This window comes from Geotrypetes seraphini, chromosome 10, assembly GCF_902459505.1.
Source record: "Geotrypetes seraphini chromosome 10, aGeoSer1.1, whole genome shotgun sequence".
NCBI lineage: Eukaryota > Metazoa > Chordata > Amphibia > Gymnophiona > Dermophiidae > Geotrypetes > Geotrypetes seraphini.
This window is the reverse complement of record NC_047093.1, coordinates 104,513,623-104,528,805: the sequence shown is the minus strand read 5'-3', so window position 1 is coordinate 104,528,805 and position 15,183 is coordinate 104,513,623. Positions and strand designations below refer to the sequence as shown.

Genomic DNA, 15,183 nt, shown 5'->3' with positions numbered 1-15,183 from the left:
GGCTGAAAATTATAGACCAGTGAGTCTCACATCAATAGTGAGTAAACTCATGGAAAAGTTGATTAAGAACAGATTAGACACGTTTCTGGATGATGAAAGATTAAGAGATCCCCACCAGCATGGCTTTACAAAGGGAAGGTCTTGTCAATCCAATCTGATAAGCTTCTTTGACTGGGTAACAAAAAAACTGGATGGGGGTGAGTCCCTGGACATAGTGTATTTGGACTTCAGTAAGGCTTTTGATAGTGTTCCACACCGTAGGTTATTAAACAAGATGAACTCGTTAAGACTAGGAGAAACACTGACAGCATGGGTACAAGACTGGCTTAGCGGCAGGCTTCAAAGAGTAATGGTAAATGGTATCCCCTCAAAAATGTCAAAAGTGACCAGTGGAGTACCATAGGGCTCAGTCTTGGGCCCGATGCTATTTAATATCTTTGTAGGGGATCTGACTCAAGGACTTCGAGGCAAAATTACATTATTTGCCGATGACGCTAAACTATGCAACATTGTGGGCAGGGCAACAGAACCTGACAGCGTAACTAGGCCCAACACTATGGGGCAGGACCTGCTTGTATTGGAAAAATGGTCTACTACTTAGCAACTAAATTTTAATGCCAAGAAATATAAAGTAATGACCTTGGGAGCAGAAATCTATGCAGAACATACACCTTGAAGGGTGAAAACTTAAGAACTACTGCAGAAAGGGACTTGGGAGTTCACATCTGGGAAGATATGAAAGCTGCTAATCAGGTGGAGAAAGCTTCAGCAAAGGCCAGACAAATGCTGGGTTGCATCAGAAGGAGCTTTATCAGCCGAAAGCCGGAAGTCCCATACTATCGTTATACAGATCCATGGTGAGACCTCACCTGGAGTTATGTGTCCAATTTTGGAGGCCACATTATCAAAAGGATGTGAAGAGAATGGAGTCGATACAGAGAATTGCCACTAGGATGGTCTCAGGATTTAAAGACATCCCATATGAAGAACATCTGATCAGACTGTGGTTATATTCTCTTGAGGAGCGCAGAGAAAGGGGGGACATGATAGAAACATTCAAATACATCACGGGTCATATCAAAGTGGAGGAGGAAATCTTTTTTCTAAAGGGTCCCACGGCAACAAAAGGGCATCCACTAAAACTTAAGGGAGGAAGATTTCATGGTGACACCAGGAAATACTTCTTCACCAAATGGGTGATTGATTGATGGAATGATCTTCCATGCCAGGTGGTCGAGGCCAGTAGCGTGCTCGACTTCAAGAGTCGATGGGACAAACAGGTGGGAGTACTACAGAGTTATGCTCAAACGATAGATACTCCAGGGAGGAAGGGTTCTTGAGTAAGCAACTAGTTGGGAGGGAGGGTTCTTGAGTGGGCATCATACTCTATGTTTCTATGTTTCTAATATCTCTAGGGCGTTGTATAATTCTATGTGTGAGAGGTATGACACAAAAGCTAAAAGAAACTGTATTAACAAACAAATTACACTGAAAATACAGCAGTCAGTAAGTAATCTGCTCCTATTAGAGGAGAAAAAGGAATAAGAGAAAGAATCATCTGTACTTAAAATTTGGTAAAAGTGATGTTATTACAAGGGAGAATTAACAAACTGCCTGATAATGGGAATCAAGTAGAGGTAATGTTATCAGAACTGAAAGCAGTTCATTACAATAAATAATGCATAATGAACATAAGTATAAAATAAAATGAGGAGGGAATTGTGAAAAATGAAAATACTAATAATTTCATTTGTTGCAGAATAACACAAAGAGGGTGAATACTTAAAGTGAAAAAATCTGTCCCCTTCACCGCCCCGTCACCGTCACCGCCCCGTCACCGCCACCGCCATCCCATTCACCGCCCCTTCACCGTCCCCGCAGCATCCATATAAGCCTTAGTATTGTAATATTTAGCTTATTCCTTTCTTATAAATCAAAGTTCCTGCTGCTGAACTAGAGAAAGAGATGTTCAGCTGGCAGGGCTTTGTTTATAAATTTTTATCAACACAACTAATATACTACTTTATCCTAAAGCAAAAAATAAATAAATAAATAGAATTTTTTTTCTACCTTTGTTGTCTGGTTTCTGCTTTCCACATCTTCTCATTCAATTCCTTCCATCCACTGTGTGTCTTCTCTCTGCGTCTTCCATTTGCTGTTACTGTGCCTCTCCTTTCACCCTCCCCCAATTGGTCTAGCACCCATCTTCTTCCCTCCGCTCCCCCATAGTCTGGCATCTGTCTTCTTCCCACTCTGTCTTCCACATTTCCCTTCAGGGTCTGTTCCTCTCTACCCTCTTTCAATGTCTGTTCTATTTCTTTCCACCACCACCCTTCCCTCCCTCCTTTACAATATGTTCCTTTCTACCACCCTTCAGCTCCTCTCGCGTGGCCTATCTATCTACCTCCCTCCCTCTTATTTTCGTGGCACGTTACAATGTAATTTGTGCAAGCCGCTGGAGCCTGCGAGCTCTGTCCCTGTCCCATTCCCACAAACTATCTCGCTTCTGTGTTCCTATTTTCCCCATTTCTAATATCTCTCCTATGTATCTGCCATTGCCCCCCCCTGTGTCCATATACCATCCCCATGGCATATCCCCTTTATGTCTCTGTCCCTATGCCCCATGCACATAATTTCCCCTCTTTCTGTTACCTTCCTCTGTCCAGATTTCCCCTATCTTCCTCTTCCATACCAGCGTGTCTCTTCTTTTCAACCCCATCTAGCTTCTTTCCCTCTTTCTCCTCCCCCCCTGCTTCCAGCATCTGGCTCACCTGCCTGTCTTCCCCTTTCTTTCCTGCTGTGGGTTTCTTTCTTTCCCTCTTCATTCCCTTGGCCCAGAATATTTTTTCCTTTCACTCCCTCCTTCCTAGTATGAGTCGGGAACAAACGCGATCTCATGGTCTAGCAGCCCCCACCTACCCGATCGCAGCGTTTAGCCAGCTCCCTCCCTCCACCTCACCTTACATTCTGAGTTTCCGGCTTCCTTTTTCCCCGAGCCGCACGCGTTTAAAAAGACGCGCACGCGTGGCTGCGCGAGTCCATCAAGCTTCTCCTCTCCTGCAACTTCCTGTTTCCGGTTGCGTCAGAGGAGAAGCTTGATGGACTCATGCAGCCGCGCGTGCACGGCTTTTTGAACGCGTGCGGCTCAGGAAAATGGAAGCCGGCAAACTCAGAATTTAAGATGAGGTAGAGGGAAGGAGCTGACTAAACGCTACGGGCGGACGGTGGCTGCGGGGACCGCGCGATCCTAAATTCCTAACTGCGGAGACAAGACCATTCACCGCTCCACGGGCGGTGAATGGCCTTGTCCCCGTCCCCGCAGCGACTGTTATTTTTCATTCCCCGTTCCGGCGGGTTACCCGCAGCTAAACGCGGCTAGCCGCGGGTAACCGCCACCGTGTCATTCTCTAATTTGCATATAATACATTTAATCAGGTGTGGTTAAATAACTACAGAGCAACTATAAAGATATTACTAATACATATAATTCTAATAAGGCAGGGGGTCATATAATCAGTACCCTAAAGAGGTAACATTATAGAAAATATATTAATAAAGTGGTAATGAAAAACTAAATGGTATAATTCCAGAAGGAGTTTGTCTAACATTGTGTGCATATGAAGTAACAAGCATTTGCTGACTCAAAAGGTGAGAGGGGGGAGCATTCCTGGGACACTGAATACAATGCCTACAGTCAAGTGAACATTGTATCAGAGATGTCAGCAGAATTTAGAGAATGACACGGGGAAAAAATCTGTCCCCGTCACTGCAACGTCCCCGGCTCACCATCCTCTGCACCGCCCCATCACCACCGTTCCCTTCACCGCCCCGTCACCATCACCGCCATCCCTTTCACCGCCCCGTCCCCGCCACTGCCATCCCATTCACCGCCCCGTCACCGTCCCCGCAGCATCCATATAAGCCTCAGTACTGTGAAACACCATGAAGACAGAAGAGAGTCCTGCCACTACAAAATAGCAGAAGGGGTAGTAAAGGTAGAACTCTCCACATACCTAGAAAAATTCAACATCCTAAGCAACTATCAATCTGGCTTTCGCACGGAACACAGCACCGACACCATCTTAGCCACCCTTCTTGACCATCTCCACACGCTCTTTAGTCAGGGCTCTAGTGCATTGATTATACAACTAGATCTAAGCAGTGCCTTCGACCTGGTCGACCACACCATACTCCTTGAATGTCTGTCACACATTGGTATCTCTGATTAGGTCCTCAACTGGTTTCAGGGGTTCCTAAAAAATAGAACCTACAAAGTACACCAGAACAACGCTTTCTCATACAGCTGGGAAAACACCTGCGGTGTACCGCAGGGCTCCCCTCTATCCCCCACCCTGTTCAATATCTACCTAGCCTCCCTAGGTAACCTACTACACACCCTCAAACTCAAATTTTTCATCTATGCAGATGATATCACATTAGTCATCCCTTTTACTAGTTTCTCACCTGAAACACTCGATTACATTACAAATATCCTCAACCAGATTGAGCTCTGGATGCTAGCATTCAGGATGAAACTAAATTCCGACAAAACAAAATTTTTTCTGGCATCTCCCAACGACAAAATCAAGGACACCACAATCCAACTGAAAGGAAGGCCTTTCCCCCTTGAAAACACCGTAAAAATCCTGGGTGTTACGCTGGACAGACATTTATCCTTAGAATCTCACACCGACCTCAGCGTCAGGAAATGCTTCGCGGTACTCTGGAAACTCCGAACCATAAAAAAATACTTCAATGACTCCTCGTTCCGCCTTCTAGTGCAATCTGCCATTCTCAGCATTCTAGACTACTGTAATATTATTTACTTGAACTCCACGAAGAAAACTACCAGGAGACTAAAAGTGATCCAAAACACCGCCTTTCGCCTCATCTATGGCCTACAGAAATGGGAACATATCACCCCTTTCTACCACCAACTTCACTGGCTGCCTTTCGAATCCAGAGTGCTCTTCAAATTTGCATGTTTCTGCTACAAATCAGTAAATGGCCTATCGCCAAGATACATCAATCCCCTCTTTAACCTTTACTGCACCAACAAGAAATCCCGCAGAATTCAACTGTTCGCCTACCCCTCACTTAAGCTCTGTCATTTTAAAAGATTCCTAGACAAAACCTTCGCCTTCCAAGCAGCCAAGATGAACCCATGGATTGCCCAAATGATTCTCAAGGCTCCCACTTACCTCGACTTCAGAAAAACACTCAAAACTTATCTATTCAACAAACAAGCCCCGTAACGCCCCCCCTCCAGAATTACCTGGCCACCTGTCTTCCAGCTCACTTACCCTCCTCCTTCTTCATCAGCCAAGTTCGGCTAAAGTTGCTGTAAATCCAATAAATTGTGGTAAATCGGCCCGTTCGGCCCTGCCCCTCCCTCTATTGAGCGCTTTCCTCCTTCTCTACTTCCCACTTCTGCTTCTTCAGCCATGTTCGGCTGAAGGTGTTGTAAATACAATACATTGTTTGTAAATCAGCATGTCAATGCGGATCCTAATGTAATTGTTGTGAACCGCCTAGAACTCGATGGGCATGGCGGTATATAAGAATAAAATTATTATTATTATTATTACTACTACTGCACTGAGAATCTGTTTCAGTGCCTCTGCCCTGTAGAAAAACAGAACATAAAATAAATCAATTGACTTGTCCTCCCTTGCAATGACGTGTCCCCCATGTTCACCTATAGCTCGAATCAGGTCAATTGTGCACACTAAAAATGCAGGAGGATCTGGAACGTGAGCGCAGGCAGGCAGTGATACAAAAACAGCAGACACCCGTCCGATTGCAGTGTTCCGCCATCTCTCTCCCTCCATCTCACCTTAGATGTAGAGTATGCTGGCTTTCTTTTTCGCCCAGCCGCACGTGCGGGTGCTCATTTGTTCAATATTCTCCTCTGACGCAACCGGAAACAGGAAGTTGTAAGAGAGGAGAAGATTGATCAACTCGAACAGCCGTGCAAGCGCGGCTTTTTGAACGCGTGCGGCTGGGCGAAAAAGAAAGCCGGCATACTCTACATCAGTGTTTTTCAACCTTTTTACGCCCGTGAACCGGCAGAAATAAAAGAATTATTTTGTGGACTGGCAAACTACTAGGACTAAAATTTTAAAACCCTGTTTCCACCCCATCTCCGCAAGCTCGGTCACCTCAGTAACTATAGAAAAATAGACAAATATAGTGCAAAATATAGACAGCAGATATAACTTCTCAAAACTGACACATTTTGATCACTAAATTGAAAATAAAATCATTTTTCCTACCTTTGCTGTCTGGTGATTGATTTCATGAGTCTCTGGTTGCGTTTCCTTCTGTCTGTGTATCCTTTCTTTCATTTCTTTCTTTCTGCACTCAGGCCCAAGAATTGTCCCTTTCTATTCTCTCCCTCTTTCCTTCCTATGTCCTTAGTGCCCCCGGTGCTTCCTTCCCATGTCCTTAGTGCTCCTCCTGTCTTTAGTGCCCCCAGTGCCTCCTTCCCATGTCTTTAGTGCCCCAGTGCCTCCTTCCCATGTCCTTAGTGCCTCCTTCCTTTCTTTAGTGCCCCCAGTGCCTCCTCCCCATGTCTTTAGTGCCCCCAGTGCCTCCTTCCCATGTCCTTAGTGCCCCTTCCTGTCTTTAGTGCCCCCAGTGCCTCCTTCCCATGTCTTTAGTGCCCCAGTGCCTCCTTCCCATGTCCTTAGTGCCCCTTCCTGTCTTTAGTGCCCCCAGTGCCTCCTTCCCATGTCTTTAGTGCCCCAGTGCCTCCTTCCCATGTCCTTAGTGCCCCTTTCTGTCTTTAGTGCCCCCAGTGCCTCCTTCCCATGTCTTTAGTGCCCCAGTGCCTCCTTCCCATGTCCTTAGTGCCCCTTCCTGTCTTTAGTGCCCCCAGTGCCTCCTTCCCATGTCTTTAGTGCCCCTTTCTGTCTTTAGTGCCCCAGTGCCTCCTTCCCATGTCCTTAGTGCCTCTTCCTGTCTTTAGTGCCCCCAGTGCCTCCTTCCCATGTCTTTAGTGCCCCTTTCTGTCTTTAGTGCCCCAGTGCCTCCTTCCCATGTCCTTAGTGCCTCTTCCTGTCTTTAGTGGCTCCTGTGCCTCCTTCCCATGTCTTTAGTGCCCCAGTGCCTCCTACCCATGTCCTTAGTGCCCCTTCCTGTCTTTAGTGCCCCCAGTGCCTTCTTCCCATGTCTTTAGTGCCCCAGTGCCTCCTTCCCATGTCCTTAGTGCCCCTTCCTGTCTTTAGTGCCCCAGTGCCTCCTTCCCATGTCCTTAGTGCCCCTTCCTGCCTTTAATGCCCCCAGTGCCTCCTTCCCATGTCTTTAGTGCCCCTTTCTGTCTTTAGTGCCCCAGTGCCTCCTTCCCATGTCCTTAGTGCCCTTTCCTGTCTTTAGTGCCCCCAGTGCCTCCTTCCCATGTCTTTAGTGCCCCAGTGCCTCCTTCCCATGTCCTTAGTGCCCCTTCCTGTCTTTAGTGCCCCAGTGCCTCCTTCCCATGTCTTTAGTGCCCCAGTGCCTCCTTCCCATGTCCTTAGTGCCCCTTCCTGCCTTTAGTGCCCCAGTGCCTCCTTCCCATGTCCTTAGTGCCCCTTTCTGCCTTTAGTGCCCCCAGTGCCTCCTTCCCATGTCTTTAGTGCCCCTTTCTGTCTTTAGTGCCTCAGTGCCTCCTTCCCATGTCCTTAGTGCCCTTTCCTGTCTTTAGTGCCCCCAGTGCCTCCTTCCCATGTCTTTAGTGCCCCAGTGCCTCCTTCCCATGTCCTTAGTGCCCTTTCCTGACTTTAGTGCCCCCAGTGCCTCCTTCCCATGTCTTTAGTGCCCCTAGTGCCTCCTTCCTATGTCCCTCTCACTGCCTTCCACACTTTGTCCCACCCCCACCCCCGAATCCTGCCTGCCTACCTTTCTCCCTCCCTAGCCTAATGCCAGCCTGCTGCCTCCCTGCCGCTCAAAAAAAAAAAAAGCCTCCTTCCTTTTCCCCTGCTCTTACCGCCATGCTCATGCTGCAGCTACTAAAGCTGACAGGAAGTCTTTCCGACTCAATTCTGATGTCGGAGAGGATGTTCTGGGCCAGCCAGGCAGCGATTGGCTGGCCCAGAACGTCCTCTCCGACGTCAGAATTGACGTCGGAAAGACTTCCTGTCGGCTTTAGTAGCTGCAGCATGAACATGGCGGTAAGAGCAGGGGAAAAGGAAGGAGGCTTTTTTTTTTTTTTGCGCGGACCAGCAGAAATTCAACCGGCGGTAAGGAGGGAGGGAGGGAGATGGCGGGGACCGCACGATCCTTGAATGCCTCACTGCGGGGACAAGTCCATTCACCGCTCTACGGGGCAGTGAATGGCCTTGTCCCCGTCCCGCAGAGGCCACTATTTTTTCTTCCCCGTTTCAGCGGGTTACCCGCGGCTAAATGCGGCTAGCCGCGGGTAACCCGCCACCGTGTCATTCTCTAGCAGAATTAACCATAAGGACTATTGTATAAAAAGATGGTCTAAGTATGTCACATGAGGGGCAAGCATGTGAAAGAAGAGAACAGTGCCCAAATATGGGAAAGCCGTAAATATGGTCAGGGTCTGAAGAATAAGGGGAATGGGAGAAAGTAATTAGGGGTGGAGAGACAGGAAGTAGGTATGAAGGTTTTGAGGTTGTGAACTGTACTTCTCTATCCAATGAGCAGACAGGCAAGAGGGGCTAACTAAAGATTGTACATACTATATATTCAATGAATGTACTAAGCCAGGTGTGTCCATCTTGCCAATTTCTGTGCAGAGGGCACCCTTTTTGGGCCTAAAAAGTAAATAAATCTGAATTGCTTTACTTTACTTAAAGCAGGCCTGCACAACTCTGGCCCTTGAGGGCTGAATCTAGTCGGGTTTTCAGGATTTCCCCAGTGAATTTGCATGAAATCTATTTGCCTGCACTGTTTCCATTGTATGCATATTGATCTCATGCATATTCATTTGGGAAATCCTGAAAGCCTGGCCTGGTGAGGTCCGAAGTTGAACACCCCTGACTTAAAGCCTCTCAGAGTCTTACTCATCTTATGGGCAGCGCTTTTCTCACAATTTGAACTGCAGCAAAAAGTATTTGGACTGAGTTATAGTGTGCAAGCACACAAGAGTGAACTTCTTATTTGTCCTTCTGCCCTATTAAGGATGAAAATGGAACATGGAGTAAATGGAATTTCAGATCTGTATGTTCATTTTTGTGTCATCAGTCCTAGTTTGGCCACTCCAGGGAATGCTTGGCAGAGGTCTAGGTGGGCCATTGGCCTTAGCCTTCTCCCCGCACTGTACCATGACTAATACTTTGTCTTGGGTTTGGAATTCTTGTTCTTTGGACTTTTTATCATAATATTGTTTCTGTTTCTTCTGAGCTTTCTTCAGATTTTCCTCTACTATTCGTCTTATACTCTGAAAGTCCCTCTTTGAGGGCCGCAATCCAGTCGGGTTTTCAGGATTTCCCCAATGAATATGCATGAAATCTATGTGCATGCACTGCTTTCAATGCATATTCATTGGGGAAATCCTGAAAACCCGACTGGATTGCGGCCCTCAAGGAGGGACTTTGAGATCCCTGCTGTAATCTATGCTTAGGGTTTGTACAAATTCTGATAAAGAAGTTGTAACCTCCTGTGGTTTTACTCAGGACTGTTACCACCCTTACCACAGTCAATAGGTTCCTGGGCTGTCTCCCAAACATTAACTCAAATGGGACAAATGCCAGAGAGGCCTGGGCCACCTCCCTCTATGCGACAACACATAAGGGATGATTTTATCTCATTCAACAATCCTTTCTCCTAGACATTTCTTTAACATCTTTTTAGGTTCTGATTAAATCTTTAGACCAAACTGTCGGTCTGGGGATGATAAGCTGCAGTCCTTATATGTTTGATGCCCAACATTTTAAATGTAATCTCCAGGACCCATGATAAGAAATTGATTCCTCTGTTTGTTATGATTTCCTTAAGGAAGCCAAACTGGCATAAGATTTTTAACACTTTAATGGGACTGCCCAGGGATACTGGGTGGCACTGATATGTACTGATACCCATTGGGTGTGTGTTCCAGGGAGTTCTACAAAATCCATGGCTATTCCATCCAATGGGTTTCCCATAGTCAATAAAGGAAATAGAGGGGACTTCTCAGGTAATTTTGGGGGAACTCAATATTCTGGACAGGAACAGAAGTACTATCACACATTCTGATGTACCCTGGGCCAGAAAACTGGTTTAGTGACAATCGCTGACTTTAGTGCATCTGGGCCTGAATATTGGCCAGCACCTTTATAGCTTCCAGACACAATAATGCTCTATTGCCCCTTCTCTCCTCTATCCCTAGACAAGAGTTAACACCCTTTAAAACCCCTTCTGGTGACACTCCTTCCACAAGCAGTAACCCTTTCCAAAGCTTCCCTCTCTCGAGCAACACCTCTTTCTGTCCAACTCTCCCCAAAGTAGTGGCCCCTTCCTGTATTTCTACCTCCCCCGAAAAAAATACAAGTAGTCTCTTTTTCTAGACTTCTCCCCAATAGCAGTGCCCCCTCTGGAATTGCCCACAATTCTTCTAGCCAAAATGTAGCCCAGCCTAACTGAGCATTGCCTGGAAGACCTGTTGGACAACCAGGGAGATATGATCCCCAGTCACTCCTGTCCATATCAGTTCTGGTCTCAAAATAGCTTCCACGACCTCTATTGGCAGTCTTGTGGTACTATGAGGCACTGGGAAGGGGCTGCTGTTTCAGGGAACGAGAGGGCTGGTCAAAAGGAGGTCAAGGAGAAGTCAGAATTGTGGAGGGGAAGCAACTGAATATTGGCTGTGACCTGCAAAAGTTCCAAAGGTCAGTCCATGTCTAGTTAGATCTGAATATTCAAGGCCAGTGTCTGGACATAGCCCAGCATTGAATATCCAAGTTTAGCCAGAGATGGTCAGTGAGTGCCTTTAGCTGAATGTTGACTAGACAGATAATATGCTTAAGGCAAAAGAGGAATCTGTCTGTTTGGAAATGGTGGGTACACATGCACCCTATGATAAGAATCATTCAGTCACTGAAGATAGCAGGCTATACATATCAATGTATATAACCAAGTGTATGCAACTGCTTCATTGGACCACACAGTTCAGAGGAAGGCCAAGGCCACAGACTGAAGCTAGCTTTCAATTAATTGGCTGAGCTGGCCTGGGGAGGAAGTATACTGATGCAGGTGCTAAGGTTATACCGCAGTGTGATGGAGAGGGATATCATCCTCCAGTGAATTTATCTAGATATCAACAGTGCTATATGATATTTGATTTCTGAAAGTACATGTAATACCTGATTTTAAGAAATCACCAGTTTTCTCTATACTTTCTCTGTGTTGCTCTTCAGTAGAGATGGAGATCCGTCTACGTACTACTTTGGAAGTGCTTCCCTGAGATGTCACACTAGCCAGTGACAGTAGAGGGATAGCTTGGCTCTCCTGTTAAAAAAAATGAATAGGTACTTCAGTTTGTTCTAATCTCATGTCAAAAAATACTCATAGCAGATTTAACAGTAGTTTCTCCACTTTAAATACACTATGGGACTGCGATAGGCACATGGGATCTCTCGGACTGATGGGCAGACTAGATGGGTCATTTGGCCTTTATCTGCCATCATGGTTCTATCTAGAAACCAGCCTAATTTGACACTTGCACGTCCTAATAACAGAGATGTCCAAGGGCTGATATATAATCAAAACCAACTTTCTGGATGTGCAGTAGCACGTCTAAGCTGCTGTGCATCCACAGATCAAAGGGGCATGTTGGAAGGTGTGTTATGGACGAGAATCAGGCGGGCTTCAACCTGGACATACTGCAGTCATAATCAAAGCTTTTCTAGAGGGAACTTAGACGCCGGTAGTTAGACCTGTTTGAGTTGTGTCTAAGTTCCAAAAAGATATCCAAACTGACAAGACCATTGGAGGATTTAAGGAAAATTCTTCGACAAAACTCAATTCCGGATCCTAGTTCAAGTCCTAATGCTGGGTCTACTAGACTATTGTAACATTCTCTATCTACCCTGCCACGCGACCATGATTAAACAACTGCAAACAATCCAGAACACAGCCCTGTCTCTTCTACTCTCTGAGAAAACATGACCACATCACTGAGGCATACCTCTACTCACACTGGCTACCAATTCAAGCAAGAATACAATTTAAGTTCTATTGTCTTCTATTTAAAACCATGAACGGAAACAGCCCAATATACCTAAACAACCATCTAATCCGAACCACCTCAACCAGACAAAGGAGAACCTGCGCTCCATTCACATACCCCCCAATCAGAGAAGTCAAATGGAAAAAAACTGTATAATGGCCTCCTGGCCACACAAGCAGCGAGATTAGACCGCCAACTCTCCACTTTGCTGATAACGACCCTTGACTACAGAACATTTAGAAAAGAAATAAAAACCATATATTTAAAAAATCCCTGATACCCAACAATTGAAACCAGCCTAACGCCTCCCCACTCTCTAAAACAACCTAACGCCGCAAGAACCACCTCATCTCTATGAACCAAGTTGACTACTCCCTAACTATTCTATAATTCCTCTGGAAATGGCCAGATAGATCCTTTTTGTAATCCGCCTTGAACCGCAAGGTAACAGCGGAATAGAAATCATTAATGTAATGTAATGTAATAACCTCCTCTTATTCCCCTAGTGTCACGACCCCCTCCTGCCATCCAAAGAGCGGAAAACCCCAAAAACCCATAGGCTTGCCATCAGCTGATCGCGGCAGAGGAATCCCCATCAGCTGAGCTGGGTTCAGGGATTCCTGGCAGCTCAGCTGATGGAGATTCCACCTGCCAGGATCAGCTGAGCCATGGAGCCCTACACCCCTCCTCATGATATCCCTATTACATCTCTGAACCTCTTCCGACATCAACTGACATATCCACATCCCCCCAACATTCCTGGGCCCCCCTTCCACATCCCCGGACCTTTGGATGAGAAAATGGCAGGAGGGAAGCCCACGTTCTCCTGCCTATAGGGTTGTGTGCTGCAAATGATGGGGTTTCCTCCTCCCAATGCATCTTGGAATGCAGTTGTAGGGGCCAAAGGCCCTGATTGGCTCAAAATGGTGACCAGGCAATTTACCTATTTAAAATGTAAAAATGCTTAATTTTCATCTTTTAATTCTTATAAAGTCATAAAAAGCAACATATGAATCACAATTAACATGAATTTATATTGAGTTTATACAAAGAGGACCACAAATTTAGAAGTGAGTAGTTTTTTTTAGATTTGTACTTATATTGTAAGTCACTATCACAAATTAGACCCCTGATATAGTCTCCCATCATGTTCTCATTATATTGTCCTTGGTAGCAGCGTTCAAAGGTCAATATATCCTGATGGATGTGCTCACCTTGCTCCTCTGAGTATGCTCCCATGTTCTCCTTGAATGTCTCAAGATGAGCATCAAGGACATGGACTTTGAAAGACATCCTACAACCCATTTTACCAGATTCTCAACCAACTCTACGTAGTTTTTGATCTTGTAATTGCACAGGAAGCCTTGAACCACCACGACAAAGGTGTTCCAAGCTGCTTTTTTCTTCCTAGTTAGCTTCTTGGGAAATTCCTTGCACCCCAGGATCTTCTATATCTATGGTCCAATGAAGACACCAGCTTTGACCTTTGTCTCAGACAGATTAAGGAAGATGTCTTGAAGGTACTTGAAGGCTGCTGACTCCTTTTCTAGAACTCTGTCAAAATTCTTTCATTAGGCCCAACTTGATGTACAGTAGTGGCATCAGCACCTACCGGGTCCAGTAGTGGTTCCCATTTAATGTTGTTTCTCCCCACAGATAACTCAGTCTGCTGTGGCCAGGTCTGCCTTTGCTAGTGCACCTTTGTGTCCCTGCTGTCCCAAAGGCAGATATAGCAGGGAAATGGTAAAACCACCTTGGATACCCATTAAGAATGCCACCATTTTGAAGTCTCTGATGACCCCCCAGCCATACTCAACATACTTCAAGACACTTAGTAAGGTCTTGATGCTGTTGTAATCCTCTTTGAGGTGCACTGAGCCAGTGGAAGAGACAGGTACTTGTTCCTATTATGAAGCAGCATGGCTTTGATGCACCTGGATGAGTTGTCAATGAATAAATGACACTCTTTCAGTTTACAAGCAATTCCATTTGCTTCAAACAGACTGGCCACATTGTGGCAGAAGCAAAACCCATCTTGATGGGTAAAGAAGATGAAAAATGCTTGGAGATACTTCCTCTGATCTGTGACTTGCACACTTTCATCCAAGTTCCACTGATTGAGCCTAGATGTCAAAAGTTTGGCATTGGACTTGGTAAGACCAAAATATTTGATCAAGTTGTTGAGGTCTCTTTGGTTTGGATAGCATGGGTTTTTCTCATCAATTGCACCGCTGATGTTGTAAACTGGATCTATAATGTCTCCCTCACTCTCTGATTTGCTGATCTCTTCTAAACACATCTGCTCTCTCTCTCTCTGGAGGAGTAGATATAAGGAGCTCAGAGCAATGTGGCACCAGGATTATGGATGAAGAAATGTCCAGATATGTGATTGAAGATGCATGCTTGCCAGTTCAATGTTTGGAAAGCTATTGATAAACCTTAATCTTATTCCATTGTTCTTTTTGGAGCCTAAGGCATGAAAATTCCAATTGATATGCATAAAGCAAAATGACTAAGATGTCAACTATTAATAGTGCTAAAAACTATACTTGGCAGTTGGAAAGACTCATCTCAATTGTGCTGAAAAGTTCTCAGCTCAACAAAGAAGGGAATGACGTAGAGCCAGGAGTATTGTTTTGCAAATTGAGAACTCCTTTCTGCAGCATCCCTCTCCTTTTTTCTTTCAACGCTCCTTTAATTGGCACTGCAAGTTACAGTAGTATTCTATATTAACTGTTTGGCCCTGAGATAGATGACAGGAGCCTATGGGAGACTTTTACAGGTTGTGAGACCTATTCCTTCATTTTGCTGATGTTGTTAGTCACGGGCTTGTGTAAACTGGTTTCATTTCAGATGTTGAGATGCTAATGTGTGGCATGTGAGTGTGTATTCTCAAGGACACCAACCAGTGCTGGAAAGACAATGAATAGTGCTGAAAGGAAAATGCAAGTCAGCAGAACACTCCATCCGGTAACCTAAGAACTGATAAAGTCATGCTGTACCCGTGTGAAGAATGGAAACTTCAAGAAGAA

At 45.4% G+C, this 15,183-nt stretch overlaps 1 protein-coding gene across 1 annotated transcript in view; it reads right to left on the bottom strand.

Annotated features, from left to right (window-relative positions):
• The window catches only part of PNPLA7 (patatin like phospholipase domain containing 7), an 864,087-nt gene that overhangs the window by 518,540 nt on the left and 330,364 nt on the right, over window positions 1–15,183 (bottom strand). Inside the window, exon 13 of the mRNA XM_033959965.1 lies at window positions 11,286–11,430. Coding sequence (XP_033815856.1) covers window positions 11,286–11,430 — 145 coding nt within the window. The remainder of the gene's footprint in view (window positions 1–11,285; window positions 11,431–15,183) is intronic.